Source organism: Diceros bicornis, chromosome 23, assembly GCF_020826845.1.
Source record: "Diceros bicornis minor isolate mBicDic1 chromosome 23, mDicBic1.mat.cur, whole genome shotgun sequence".
NCBI lineage: Eukaryota > Metazoa > Chordata > Mammalia > Perissodactyla > Rhinocerotidae > Diceros > Diceros bicornis.
This window is the reverse complement of record NC_080762.1, coordinates 4,512,340-4,526,181: the sequence shown is the minus strand read 5'-3', so window position 1 is coordinate 4,526,181 and position 13,842 is coordinate 4,512,340. Positions and strand designations below refer to the sequence as shown.

The window sequence follows — 13,842 nt, the reverse complement described above, 5'->3', positions numbered from 1 at the left end:
TGACATATTTGAAGCATCTTAAGTCCAGCAACGTGGCCAGAAGGGTATAGGCTGTGGAAGCCATGTAAAGGGAACAGTTGGAAGGAGGAACCAAAGAGTTTAGTCTGAAGAAGAGTCGTGTGTGAATCAAGGTTACCGATTTCAACTGTTAGAGATGTTAGGCTGGAAATAAATTACATTTCTCTCTGTGTCTGTAAAGGAGAGAATTAGGACCAATAGTAGGAATCCTGGGAAGGGAGTTTCTGGCTCCATGTAAGGAAGAATTGTCTAACAATTAACACTGTTTACAATGGAACCTGCTGGCTCGTGATCTCTGTGACTGGTGACATGGAGACCAAAAGTCAAGGAAGCTGGGGTGAGGACTCCTGAGCCCCTGAAATTGTGTGTAAAGTGTGGTGGAATGTGCATTTCCTTGGGGACGAGGTCAACAGCTTTCATTATTTCTAAAAGAAGTCTCCTAGATAGTTACAAACCAAAGATTATTACATTATTGTATAGATTACACGTTATCCATAACATATTATATATAGATCATTATTCAACACATGGCCTTAAAGCAACTACAGGCGTATGTGGTTTTTTTTTTTTTGTGTGAGGAGATCAGCCCTGAGCTAACATCCGCCAATCCTCCTCTTTTTTTGCTGAGGAAGACGGCCCTGGGCTAACATCGGTGCCTATCTTCCTCCACTTTATATGGGACGCCGCCACAGCATGGCTTACCAAGCAGTACTTCGGTGCGCGCCCGGCAGGCGTATGTGATTTTAAGAAATAAATGAGGGTCTAACAAGGAAAGGAAGGGGAAAATAAGCCATTACACATTGAAGATTTAAGTGCCATGAAGCTTGCTAACTTATCCACATGTATTATGATATTGGTAATTTTCACAAAATGTCCTGGGGTATCAGAAAAACAGATGCTTATACAAAACATGGCTGGATTATGTATCAGAGCCTTTAGCAAAGTTTGTACCCTCTGACTCTAATTCCTCTTCTATGAACATAGTCGAAGGACATAATCAAATGTGTAGGAAAAATGTAAGGTAGCATTATTTATAATATTGAGAAATCAAAAACCAGGCAAGTGGCTAAGCTTAACTTTAAAAAATGATGGTGCAGGGGCCGGCCCGGTGGCGCAAGTGGTTAAGTGCGTGCGCTCCGCTGCGGTGGCTCGGAGTTCGCCGGTTTGGATCCTGGGCATGCACCATGCACCGCTTGTCAAGCCATGCTGTGGCGGCGTCCCATATAAAGTGGAGGAAGATGGGCACGGATGTTAGCCCAGGGCCAGTCTTCCTCAGCAAAAAGAAAAAAAAAAGAGGAGGATTGGCATCGGATGTTAGCTCAGGGCTGGTCTTCCTCACACACACACAAAAAAATGATGGTGCAGCCCCATGGTAGAGTGGTTTGCACACATTATGTTTTGCTGGGAGACGGGGAATAATAGACAACATGACATAAATGAATAGGTTCATGATATAAACAAATGAAAAAAGTATAATACAAAATTATATATATAGCATGATTCTAAGTGGGAAAAAAATCTATAGGCAAACAGAAACTCTGAAAGTAAATACACAAAAAGGGGATAGCAGGTACCATCTCTTGATGGTTAAATAATTGATGCTTTTCATTTTCTTTATATTTGTCTGTGTTTTACAAATGTATATATGCAATTTATAAATATATACAGTGTTTGTAATTAATAATTTCAGTGCATTATAAATTACCTATAAGTATATGCAATGTTTGTGGTTTATATATATGCAATTTGTAAATATATGCAATGTCTGTAATTAAAAAAAGAAATGATGTAACTCCAGATATCACACAGTGTTAAGTGGTGAAGCTAGAGTTCAAAACCACATCTCAAAACTTAAAAAGCCTGTGCTTTATTTTGTTCCATCATGTTTTCATTCTGTAACTTTCATCTGTATGTCACATTGTATAGCATCTTGTTTTGACAAAATATTATGTAGAACTTTAAGTATCACAATATCGTAATGTGTTTGTGTATTATTCTTAATAATCAGCCATTATTTGGGGAGTTTCTGTCTGATAATAGGCAAGTTACTTTCTAGGTCTTTATTTCCTCATCAGTAAAATTAGGGATTATATTGATGATACTTATTAAACTTCTACCTCTAGAAGTCTTTGTTTCTTTATCCCATATAAGTTGATAACCTCATCATTTGCTTCCAAGAGTTAGAGCTCCTATTACAAAATCAGGTGTCCGGGGAGATAATTTAGAAATGAAAATGTTTTAAAAGGCTATAGTTATAAAGGTTTTATGATTGTTTTTGAATAAATTATAGTTTTTCCTTACACATGATATTTCTAAAGAATATAAGCATAATATTAAGTATACTGTGGGCTAAGCTATACATACCATCAAAAGTTAGCACTCAACTTGTTCTTCTGAGTTGCCATTGCAACCACATTTCTGTAAATCGATCTAGAGAACTCTAGAGAGTATTTTATGGGCCCTTACAAATATGTATTAAAGGCTCGTGATACAAAACATCCAATAGAGAAAGGTCCATAGCTATATGGCTTCTGATTCTCAGTTTCACATGTGTGGTTGGAGCCCCTCGAGGCAGGATGGCTCAGTTTCCCCGTTATCCAGAAGGAAGGGCCACCATCCATTCTCTCCAATCTCTGCTTCACAATCCCACTCTCTTGGTGCGTCCTTTATCTCCCCCTAATATTCCCTTGAAAGAAACAGCTGTAAATTGCAGAACAGGAGATTCTCACTCTCAAAGGGTAGGGCCTTTGTGGACAGATTAAAACTGAGCCCATTGAGTGCAGTTTGCCCTTTGTTGTTGTTGAGACGGAGATTCATGGATTCAGCCCCTTTTGTCCTAAATAAGGATCCTCTTCATTTTACTTCTTCAGGATCCGCGTCTGTCAGCCACTTGACTGGGACTCTCTGGGCTGTTTCATGCACAAAATCCAAAAACTGCTTTTAACCGTCCATCAGCTTCTTTCTGCCTATGTCCTCTGTGTTCCCAGACTCTGAAAATCCTAGGACATGGAGTCCTGTCCCCCTAAACAATACCTGATCTGGATGCTTGTAAACTTAGAGCTAGGCCAGCCCCCTCTGATAACCTTCCCGTGGTTGCTGCTGGCTGAGGTAGGTCTTCTTCCCTGAGGTTCCACGGGGACCTGAGGAGATCTTTATTCTGGAACACATTCATATTGCAGCTGTCTCTTTTCTTGTCTCTCTCCTTATCCATCTTATGTTCTGGGGCGGGACAAAAATTCGTTCACCCATGACTTCTTTTTGCCCATTTTCTTCCACTTTGCCCATTTGGGGATGTATTCCTAGCACCTGTCATGGTTCCTGATGGGTAGTAGGCACTCCACAAGTAACTCTTGAATATTGAAAGGTTAGATTATCAGGGACCATTGATTATGGAATTGAGAGAACACAGTGACAATTTAAAATCTGTGCTGTTAGTAGTTATTTAGTATTAGAAAACAAATATGCATGTTTCCTCCCTCTTTTAGGAGTAACTGCGTGAATGTCTTGGTCACAACAACGCAACTGATCCCAGCACTTGCGAAGGTTCTGCTCTATAGTTTAGGAGGTGCCTTCCCCATCGAGAATATTTACAGTGCAACTAAAATAGGTAAGAGAATTATTTCTTACTCTGTATGAAATGTGTTTACGTCTGTGTTTTGGGGGATTCTCTTAACGTGTGTCTCTGTGTGATTCCCTCTCTCATCGATTTTGCTAGAATATCAAGCAAATTTAAATAGAGCTTAATAACAAAGTCCCCTGTAACTCATTGTACATGTGCAAATTTTATAAAACTGTTGCATAGTGAAATTCTGAGCTCAGTATCTGGCTAGTTCTGACTCTTTATATATATATTTTTATATTTATATTTATATATTTTTTATTTATATTTTATTTTTTATTTATATTTTATATATATTTATTTATATTTTATTTATATTTATATTTATATTCATATATATTTATATTTATATTTCATTATGGCACATGTTGTTTATATAGTATAGAATATCTCTAGCCGTGGTATTTAATATTTTAATGAGTATGTTTCATAGTATTGAATTCCTGCATATGCAGTAATATAGATTTAAGATTAAAAATACTATTTTGGCATTACAGAAGAGTGACAGATGGATTGAATGAGTGTCCTTAATTCCAGAAAAAAATAAAGAATTTTATGAATCAGAAAACATAAGTGGGGCATTCATAACATGAATGGCTGGAAATCCACATTTCCAAAAATGTTCAGTAGCAATCAGAGAACTACAACCTTGTTTATTTGGAAATGTCTGTCCAGGGAGCCATCTTTGACTTTAAGTGCCTGTCACAGACTAAGACTTCTAATAAACTTTCAAAAACAAAACTTCATCAACTTCTGCTGTCTCGAAAGAGTTAAAAGAAAACAGCTCCCATAGTCCTCTGTGTGTCAAGGAAATGCCTGGGGAAATGGATGGGTCATCTAATGTGGCCTGAAGGTCAACAAACTTAGGCCCTGGCACCTTGACAAGAGTTTAAAATCCTAAAATCCCCTACCAAAAATAACCTGCCCTGGGCCTTGCGGAGTTTTGATATTGGCACAGGCAGAAAGGGACCCCAGCTGCAGCTGTTTCAGGAGTGGAGTTAAAGAGAGCCAAGCTTTCATAAAGTAAGTGCCACAGTGTCATAAGCACTACAATTCAGAGCCCCACTACCAATCCCATTCATTTTTTACATAAATGTGTGTATTTATGCTAGCAGGATTAATATATCAAGTTTGACTTTGCTTTTTGAGAAATCGAATAATTGTATACCAGCATAAACATTTCTTTTAGTGAGGACAATCTTCTTTTTTATTGGCCAGGTTTTTCTTTATATTTAATCTGAAAAAAAAAATCATTTTTATTTTTCCCTTCAAGCTAGTATTGTTTTTGGAGTTCTGAACTATCAGATTAAGAAAAAATGCAAAAGTAGCCATGACTGCATGAACATTCTGGGAATGAAATTCAGAGACTAATGCCAATGTTGTGAACAAGAAGAACATGTAGAAATACCACAGTGTTATTCCCACAGTGCAGTCAGAGGAGACTGGTGTCGCCAGCTTGGTGGCCAATGCAACAGCACCCTTAGTACAGCTAATATGAACAGACTGGCTCCCAGCCCCTTGAAGAAAGGAGTTGTTTATCAAAATACATCCACATCTTAGTATTTCCTCTTTCCTTATAGAGGAACCTTCAGTTTTTCACAATAATATTTTCAGCTGACTTGTCTATCCTACTTAAACTAGATAAAACTAATATACAGAATTAAACAAATGTTAAAACTTCTAGTTGCTGGTAAAGCCGTTCTGACATTCTTTTGGTGGTGACAGTTTCTCTGGGTCAAATGCTTAACCTTACTGACTTTTTTGGAGTGTGCAATACATTTTTTTAATAATCTGTCTCAAGTAAAGATTTACATTATTCAGACATATTGGTTGATTTCATAAACCCAGAGGTGGTGAGCTACTTAAAGTGATCGATGTTCAAGAGAAATTAACTGAACACTTTATGAATCTTCAGGTTAATGAATGCAGTGGCGGGAAGAATAAGCAGTGCATTGTTTTTCAGGCAAGGAAAGCTGTTTTGAGCGTATAGTGTCCAGATTTGGCACTAACATAACTTATGTTGTGATTGGAGATGGCCGAGATGAGGAGCATGCCGCTAACCAGGTAACTTCACTCTGAACTTTTATCTCATTTATCTTCCAGGAAAAGAAAGTTGCTTTGAACGAATAATGCAAAGGTTTGGCAGAAAAGTAGTATATGTTGTAATTGGGGATGGTGTAGAAGAAGAACAGGCAGCAAAAAAGGTAACCTGTCTCAAACAATGTTGGTGTGATCCTTCTAATGCAAGCTTTTTTGTTTGCATTCCTGTAGTTTGGCCCGATGGCAGCTTGACAAATGATTTCAATTTATAGATGCAAAGCAGTAAGAGCATGAGAAGGTCAATACTTACATTCAAATAAACCATTTGGAGTCTAGCATTTTTTGCCTGAAATTTGATCGGAAATGTAGGAAAATTTAGTTATATTCCCATGTCTATGTGTATAATACACACAGATATAGTGGTTTGTAAGAAAGATGGGCAAAATAATCATGTTTAAGCACATGAAATTTTACAAGATAAAGAAATTTAATGAGCTCCATAGAAAATCATGCAAGTGGCTCAGTTCTTATCCTTTCCCTCATCCATCCTCTGTGCCAGATGGTCCTTGTGACTGCCTAGTGGTAAATGTGCTCCTTGATGATAAATGCTGAGGGTAGATTTCATAGCCAAAGAAAAAACTGTTGCTAGAGACTTTAATAAATGCTATTGGAATGAGATGTGTTATTTAGATCCTTTTGTGCCAACTTGTCATAGAGACTTAGAGGCAACATGCTTCACGTCTTCTAGAAGAGTGTTGTCTGCTTTGGTGAGCCATTGGTACTTGATTGAAGGCAAGCAGCTGGCTTTGAATATATTCAGAAGATCTCATAGGCCTGAGGTATTTAAATAAGCCTTTTCATCTGGCCTGTATTTCTGAAGAAGAAATCAAGGCAGTTAAAAACCATTAAATGTTGGTCCAAGATCAAAAGAGGAGTGATGTCATGATTGGCCCCAGACAACAGACCATCAGTCAACCCAACACTGAGACCTACAGCTTCCTTCACTGAGTGATGGCAGAATATCATCTAGCCGGGATAAAAGTGATATAATTTATAAAACAAAGCAAAATGATGAATTAGTATTTTTAAACAATGACATATCAGCTTATGTTGTTTTACCTGGAAAAAATATTGTCTTCTTATCTTATCCTGAGAAGATTTCCAATCATCATCTAATAAAGCTTTCATGAAACACTTGCATGTGCTAGAGTGTTTACCTGATTTCTGTTTTCTAAAAAAAATCACCATTAACAATTTCTTAGAAAAGTTTATAGCTGTAATAGGAAGATAAAGGAAATGATTTATGTTCGTAGTCAATTTAAATTATGCAAAATGGAGAAAGAGAAGGAGCTTCCACTTTAGAAGGTTTGGTGAAGTGTTGGAAGCTGTACTTGAAATTTTCCATGACAGTAAGAGAGTTGGTGCAGGCTCTGCCTCCCGTGGAGCACCTGGGTCTTAATTAGCAGCGTCAGTGACCCAGGATGGCACGCTGGCCCCAAGGACGTTCTGTGTGAGGTCAGGGATGGAGCCTCAAGGAGTACAACTTTCATTGCTGACTGCTATCTGAAGTCCCTCCAGTTGCACACAACTGAAATACTTCTGGAATCTGTCCAGGTCTTGAGTCTGTGTCGTTCCAGGTTTTCGTATTGGCACCGTAGTTACGCACAGCAGATAGCAGTCGATGCAGCCACTGCCGCAAACATTTTACACGTCTTTTAGCCTATGTGAAATTCACACATATCTAAGTCAGGGGTAATAAAATTCACTTTTTCAAACCAGAAACCGTGTATGCCTTTGAAAATTAAAACTTATCAAGTCTTCCCCAGTTATCCATGGTGTGAAAACTAGACTCGGTGTACCAGTTGTTACACTCTCTGCTTTACACTTAAAGCTTCAGGAGGAAAAAGCACGACTCCAAATGGGTAGGAATCTCATTAGAATGCTGTTTCCAAATGGTTGTTTGTGTAGGTACAGTTTCGGTGATGGTGAGTGAGGCTTATAATTCTATTTTGAAACACAGGTGGTTGGTTTCTCTAGTATCCAGAATGCATGCTTTTCTTTGGATGTAGCTATACAATCGCATGTGCAGAAATATAAAGTATATTTTGTTAATACAAATAGATCTGAGCTGAATGAAAAAATGTTACTTCTAGATGAATTTCTGTGCTTTAATTTGACCTAAAAACATAGTTTGTTTTGTAAACTTAAGAAGAAATTTCTAAGTCTAGGAATAGTTAATGTATAACCACACTCCCCTGTAGAAATACATAATGCAAACCATATTTGTAATTTTAAATTTTCTGGAAGTCATGTTAAAAAAAAAGTAAAAAGAGACAGGTAGAATTAATTTTAGTAATGTATTTTAACCCAATATACTCAAAATATTATTGTCTCAACACATAATAAATATAAAAATTATTAATGTGATGTTTACATTCTTCTATTTTTACATTTTATTTATTTTATTTTTTTATTTGTTTTTTTGTGTGTGTGAGGAAGATTAGCCCTGAGCTAACATCCAATGCCAATCCTCCTCTTTTTGCTGAGGAAGATTGGCCCTGGGCTAACATCGTGCCCATCTTCCTTTGCTTTATATGGGACGCCGCCACAGCATGGCTTGACAAGCGGTGCGTCGGTCCATGCCTGGGATCCGAACCTGCAAACCCTGGGCTGCGGAAGTGGAGCGCACAAACTTAACCGCTATGCCACTGGGCCAGCCCCTTTTTTTTTACATTTTAAATCTTTGAAATTCAGTATGTATTTTGAACTGGACTTGCCACATTTCAAGTGCTCAATAGCCACATGGGGCTAGTGGCTACCATATTGGACAACAAAGAATTATATAACAATAGTGATTATTTTAATGATTAATTTTTATAATAAAATGTCTTTTCCATGTTATATATTTACATGTTTCCATTATACATATGAATATATATTTCATATATATATATTCTGCAAGATGTCATCAACCCAAACTTACAAATAATGCTTTGGTTTTGTTAATTGCTATAGTGTATTATTTTTTTTTCATTATCGTCCACAATGGAGTATTTTTAGATGTTGTTTCCCTAATCACACCCCTTCATGAAATTTTTTTTTTAAATTATGATTTTTATTTATTTATTTATTTTCCCCCAAAGCCCCAGTAGGTAGTTGTATATCATAGTTTCACATCCTTGTAGTTGCTGTACGTGTGACGCGGCCTCAGCATGGCCAGAGAAGCGGTGCGTCGGTGCGCGCCCGGGATCCGAACCTGGGCCACCAGCAGCGGAGCGCGCGCACTTAACCGCTAAGCCACGGAGCTGGCCCGCCTTCATGAAATTTTAATACCGTACATACACTGTATACTAGTATATCTTTGGAGAGCCACAAACCATATAATGTCTAAGAACTTCTTCCCCACACGAACCCATTTTTGTCCCGTTGGGGGTGATATGTCCCCCATTGAGAATGGATGCTGGAGGGCTTTCACTCGATCCAGCACCAGTGAAATAAATCAGGGTGACTCTACCGGCTTAAGTTATTACTTACCCCAGACAAGTAAGAAAGTTGATCATCTCTACATTTTTTCTACCTTATATAGTCCAGCTTCAAATTATTTTTTGCGTTGAAAAGAATTCACCCTCTTCCTCTCAAATAGACAAAAAGCCTTGGACTTAAGTTTATTGTTTTTTAATTTTGATTTTAACTGAGAGACTTTAAGGAGTGACGTAGCAATTAAAACTTGCTTTCCATCAGCCACGTAGGATTTTGGTGCACACCTTGCTTTCCCAGATGCTGATGTTGGTAATGATGCTTTCCAGAATAAATATTAAATAAATTAAGAAATCTCAATATTTGCTTTTATGATCATTAAAATCCAGTTCAGATCTATTTCTTTATTATTTTGACAATACTACATTGATGCTACCACGCCTTCAAGAATGATCATCCCTGCCTTGAACTGGGGTGAACCACACACCCTGTGTACTGCTGCTTCACTGAGACAACCGTTGTGATCTCTCTCCATTCCTCCCCTTCTCTCTCCCATCCTCCCTCTCTTAACCTCACAGCACAACATGCCCTTTTGGAGGATATCAAGTCACTCAGACCTCTTGGCTCTACATCAAGCACTGGAATTAGAGTATTTGTAACTGTTTTCTCTAGCTGGAGATCCGTTTTTTTATATTTCAAGTACACTGAATTTTTATGTGTGATTCAATGCCTCTGGCTTTACACATATAAATTGTCTTAAAGGATGAAATCATATTTGGAATGAAAATTCCAGAAGGAAGAATTCAGATTGCTGCACGGAATTACACTTTAGTGCTACAGAAAAGAAGCTCTATGGTCTTATATTTACAACACTTTAATGGTTTTTAAAAAAAAAATCTGTGGAGGTTGCTGGTACACACCAAATGAGTCCTAACTGGAATTAACAGCTTTGGCAAAGAACTCTTACCCTGGCAAAACACCAAGACACGCTCCGTCTGACGAGGTGGTGTTCAACAACATTCCTCAAAATGAGAAATCTTCTCAGCCCTGAGGTTTGAATCTGACTTTAGCCTACCTAGCCCAGAAAATCTGAATTGGAATGCACTCAGACTGTATAAGGACAATCCTATCTAGACCTGTAATTTGTGTAAATTATTGATGCAAATAATTTACTGTGACTTTATTAGCAGCTGATTTTGAAAGTGGATGCAATTTTTCTTTCATTTGTCAGGGAGGGAAGTGGGGGGGAAATGGGAATCTAATATTGTCTCTTTTTTAAGTTTGGCAAACAGAATGTTCATATTGATGTGTTGTGCCTTAAAGACAAGACAGCGTTTGTGTGTTACAATGCAACTTTGGTTAAAATCTCTGTAGATAATGGAAAACAAAAACCTTTGTGATCATTCTTAATATGACCAAATTCAAGATTCAAGCTATCAAAGCTCAAGACTGCACCAGCCAGAAACTGAGTAGTTGTTGCAGTGAGAAAACAATAATAATAAAGGAAAGCTTGTGTTTTATTTGGGTTCTTGATAATTCCAATAATTGTATGAGGCAACTATTTGTGCATCTAACCATGAGCGGAAGGTTTGGGAAAGACTGTGGGACCTTTACTTAGAGGGTGAAATGTGTGTTGAAGTCTCGAGTGCCCTTTCTGCAGTTTTACTGGAGCAAACTAAGAGCCATATTCCTGACAACTTGCACTGTTTGGGGTTAATTTTTTGATATTTGTAAGTTGGATAGAGGAAAATATGCTCATGAAAATAATAAGCAAATATCACCCAAACTTTCTTAAAATATGCCATGAACATGGCTTAAAATTCACATCGAGTGAATGTGGCTTAAAATCAAGCTAAGTGCATTTATTCCCAATGCCATTGTGAAAACGAGATACCGTCAGTAGTGGAAGGCGGATGCTCCAGATGGCTTCTAGGGAAAGAAGTGAACCAATGAAAGTTTTACCTAGAATATCATCATAAAATAAATTAGCAAGTGAGCCAGATCTTGGCAGCATTACTGAATTACAGTAGTGAAATGGAACCTGGGTCTCCGTCTTAACACAGCAATCCAGTTTCTCTCCATTACAGACCTGCGCACCTAGTGTCTGCCTGTCCGGTTACTGTACAATGGACTGCGTTCATCACAAGGAGGACCTGTCATCGTTGGGTTTGCATGGTTTTTTTTTTTTCGTGGTGTGTAGCCCATGTTAGGAACACGATACAGATTCTCCCGTCATTTTGTATGACGTGATTTCCCTTGCGGAAATTTAAGACTTCAAGATCTAGGAGTGTTTTAATGGTGTCTGCACCTGCAGCTCTGTTTAAAATGTCGTAATGTGGAACCTGGGGTCCAGCTATGAGGCAGTGCCCCTAACCAGAGGCTGGTCCGGAATGGTTCATCAGGTGAGGCGTCCGTGGCTCCCAGATCACACAGCATTCACTATGGAAATGTGGTTTTCTTTTCCAGGCTGAAAACTTGTATGCCTTTACTGAATGCTAAGGCCGTGTTTACATTGGGCAGAAAGAGACTGAAATCCCGTGCGGCAGATTTTAACATTGTGGTTTCATCACACAAACCTGAAACTCATTCTTTAAATTTTGTAGCTTTTGGCTACCTCTGCCCCAAGTACTGTTGCAGACAAATTAAGGTTGAAATACTTTTAATAATATCAATAATAATAATAATAAATCTTAGACTTCTGTGGGCCTTTAGCATGAAAATAGCAGTTTAAAAAAATTAGAGAGCTGCATTGATTATCAGTACTTAATTATTTTGTTTACTAAAACCTTAAATATTTATTACTGTGAATAAAACAAAATTATCTTTACTGCACAGCCGGTTTCTTTAAGTGAGGGAATTGTGGCATTACATCTAAATTTTTAGTTCTTTTTCATATCAAACAAGCAAAGCTTCTCATGCTTCTACACCTGCAGGTGCAGAAGGGGGCCCCCTTCACCGGGCACAGGGACGGGTCACACACTGCATCACGCAGTGCAATTTCGCACACACGTCTTCTCGGATTCTGTGTTTGGAAGAGGCTGACAGCATAACACCTAAAGGCTGGGTTGGCGGAGAACAGCTTGTCTGGCACAATCATGGTGCAGGCCAGTGAGCCGACGCCCCAGCTTGTCATGCAACTTTGAGCATGCTGAATTAGAAATCTTCCCTTCCCACCTTAGGAAAAGAAGATCCTCTTCCTTGCTGATCTCAGAAACGAAAAATCAACCAACCGACAAAAACCCAGCCCCTTTGGCAATTCCCACATTCTATTGACATACAGAATATTGTGCCTTATTGTAAAACAGTTTGAAAAATGTTCTGTAACTAAAATGGATTTTCAGCTACTGTATGTGCAAACTTGGTGTATCGCTAGGAAGGGCACCCACCCGGTGTTGCATCTAAAAAATATCAAAACAGGTGGCCTGGCTCCACTATTATAGCATTCAAGAGTAAGTCACTATACCCTTACAAAAATTTGTAAATAAAATTCAGGGGCAAAGAAGTATTTTAGAATCATGCAGTTTGCGCACAAAAACTAGGTAATAACTCTCTAAAAATGTTTTCTCCATAGTCTCTGGTGAGCTAAGGTTCAAAATAGTGTCAACAGCATGCTTCAGTATGAGGTGGTTGTTTTTTAAAAGCACATTTGTTTATGATAAGCCTAATTCTCAGTGAATATGGCATTTAGTATTTCTTTTGAAAACAAACTTAAGCATCGTGAGCCAAAGTTGCATTTTGACTCCCAGCTATGGCAGCATTGTGGAAATCTCACAAAGTCAAGCGTTTCTGTTATGTATTAGTCAAGTATAGATTATCGGGGCCTACATAATTTAAAGAAATGTAAATTAATATTAAAAGCTTGTAAAAATATGTACATCTTTACTATTTCTCAATAAATACCTTTGGAAATGTTTTCATTTTCTTCACCCTTCCATGTTGTGGAGTTTTTGTTGTGTGTGTTTAATTTGATTCCAAATCGGTGAAATTTGTATTTAGGTTTCTTGATGTATTCTTACCTTATTTGTGCCTAAGTTGCATAATTAGCAGTTAAAGCAAGCTGAGATATAACACAGTAAAATGTCACTAATTAAGACTAAAAGTGGGCTGCAGTAGTGAAAAGATGTGAGTTGCATAGTTTTTCACATATAGGTGGTTACATTCAAGTATAATGCATAATGTAGTCCCAGTTCATTAATGATAAAGTCATGCCTTTTACAATAGTTAAAGCAAGTTCCCTTTACATGAATATAGGACATGGTTATAAGCAGCTTCCAAGAGTGATAAAGGAGTGTTTTTCTGAAATAGCTTTAATAGCTCCTTTATTGTCTTATATGTAGTATTGATTTATTTGCAAATCTGCTGTTCAAATGCAAACCAAAGAGACATTTCAGACCAACTTCATTCTCAACTTTTACAACATTAGCCTCCAAATTAATGAGCAGGTTCCTCTTTCTAAAATTGCACCTCCTTCCCCAACACTTCTATCATTTCCCTGCTTTATGAAATAATACTCAATCCTTAGACTTATCATATCCAACATGGCACATATTTTATTTATCTTTCGTGTTGGATGACTCACCCACTGTAACACATGCTCTTTGAGGGCAGAGATTTTTCTTTTGTTTTGTTTTATTCACTTCTGTATAACCAGTATCCAGGACAGAGTCTCGCATATAGTAGACACTCAA

General features: G+C 37.8%; 1 protein-coding gene across 2 annotated transcripts in view; it reads left to right on the top strand.

Annotated features, from left to right (window-relative positions):
• EYA4 (EYA transcriptional coactivator and phosphatase 4) overlaps positions 1-10,355 on the top strand; it is a 65,522-nt gene extending 55,167 nt beyond the window's left edge. For both annotated transcript variants that reach the window (XM_058566822.1, XM_058566823.1), the window contains 3 exons: positions 3,504-3,625; positions 5,741-5,841; positions 9,733-10,355. In XM_058566822.1, coding sequence (XP_058422805.1) covers positions 3,504-3,625; positions 5,741-5,841; positions 9,733-9,813 — 304 coding nt within the window. In that variant the 3' untranslated portion in view covers positions 9,814-10,355. The remainder of the gene's footprint in view (positions 1-3,503; positions 3,626-5,740; positions 5,842-9,732) is intronic.
• The last annotated feature ends 3,487 nt before the right edge of the window (positions 10,356-13,842 follow it).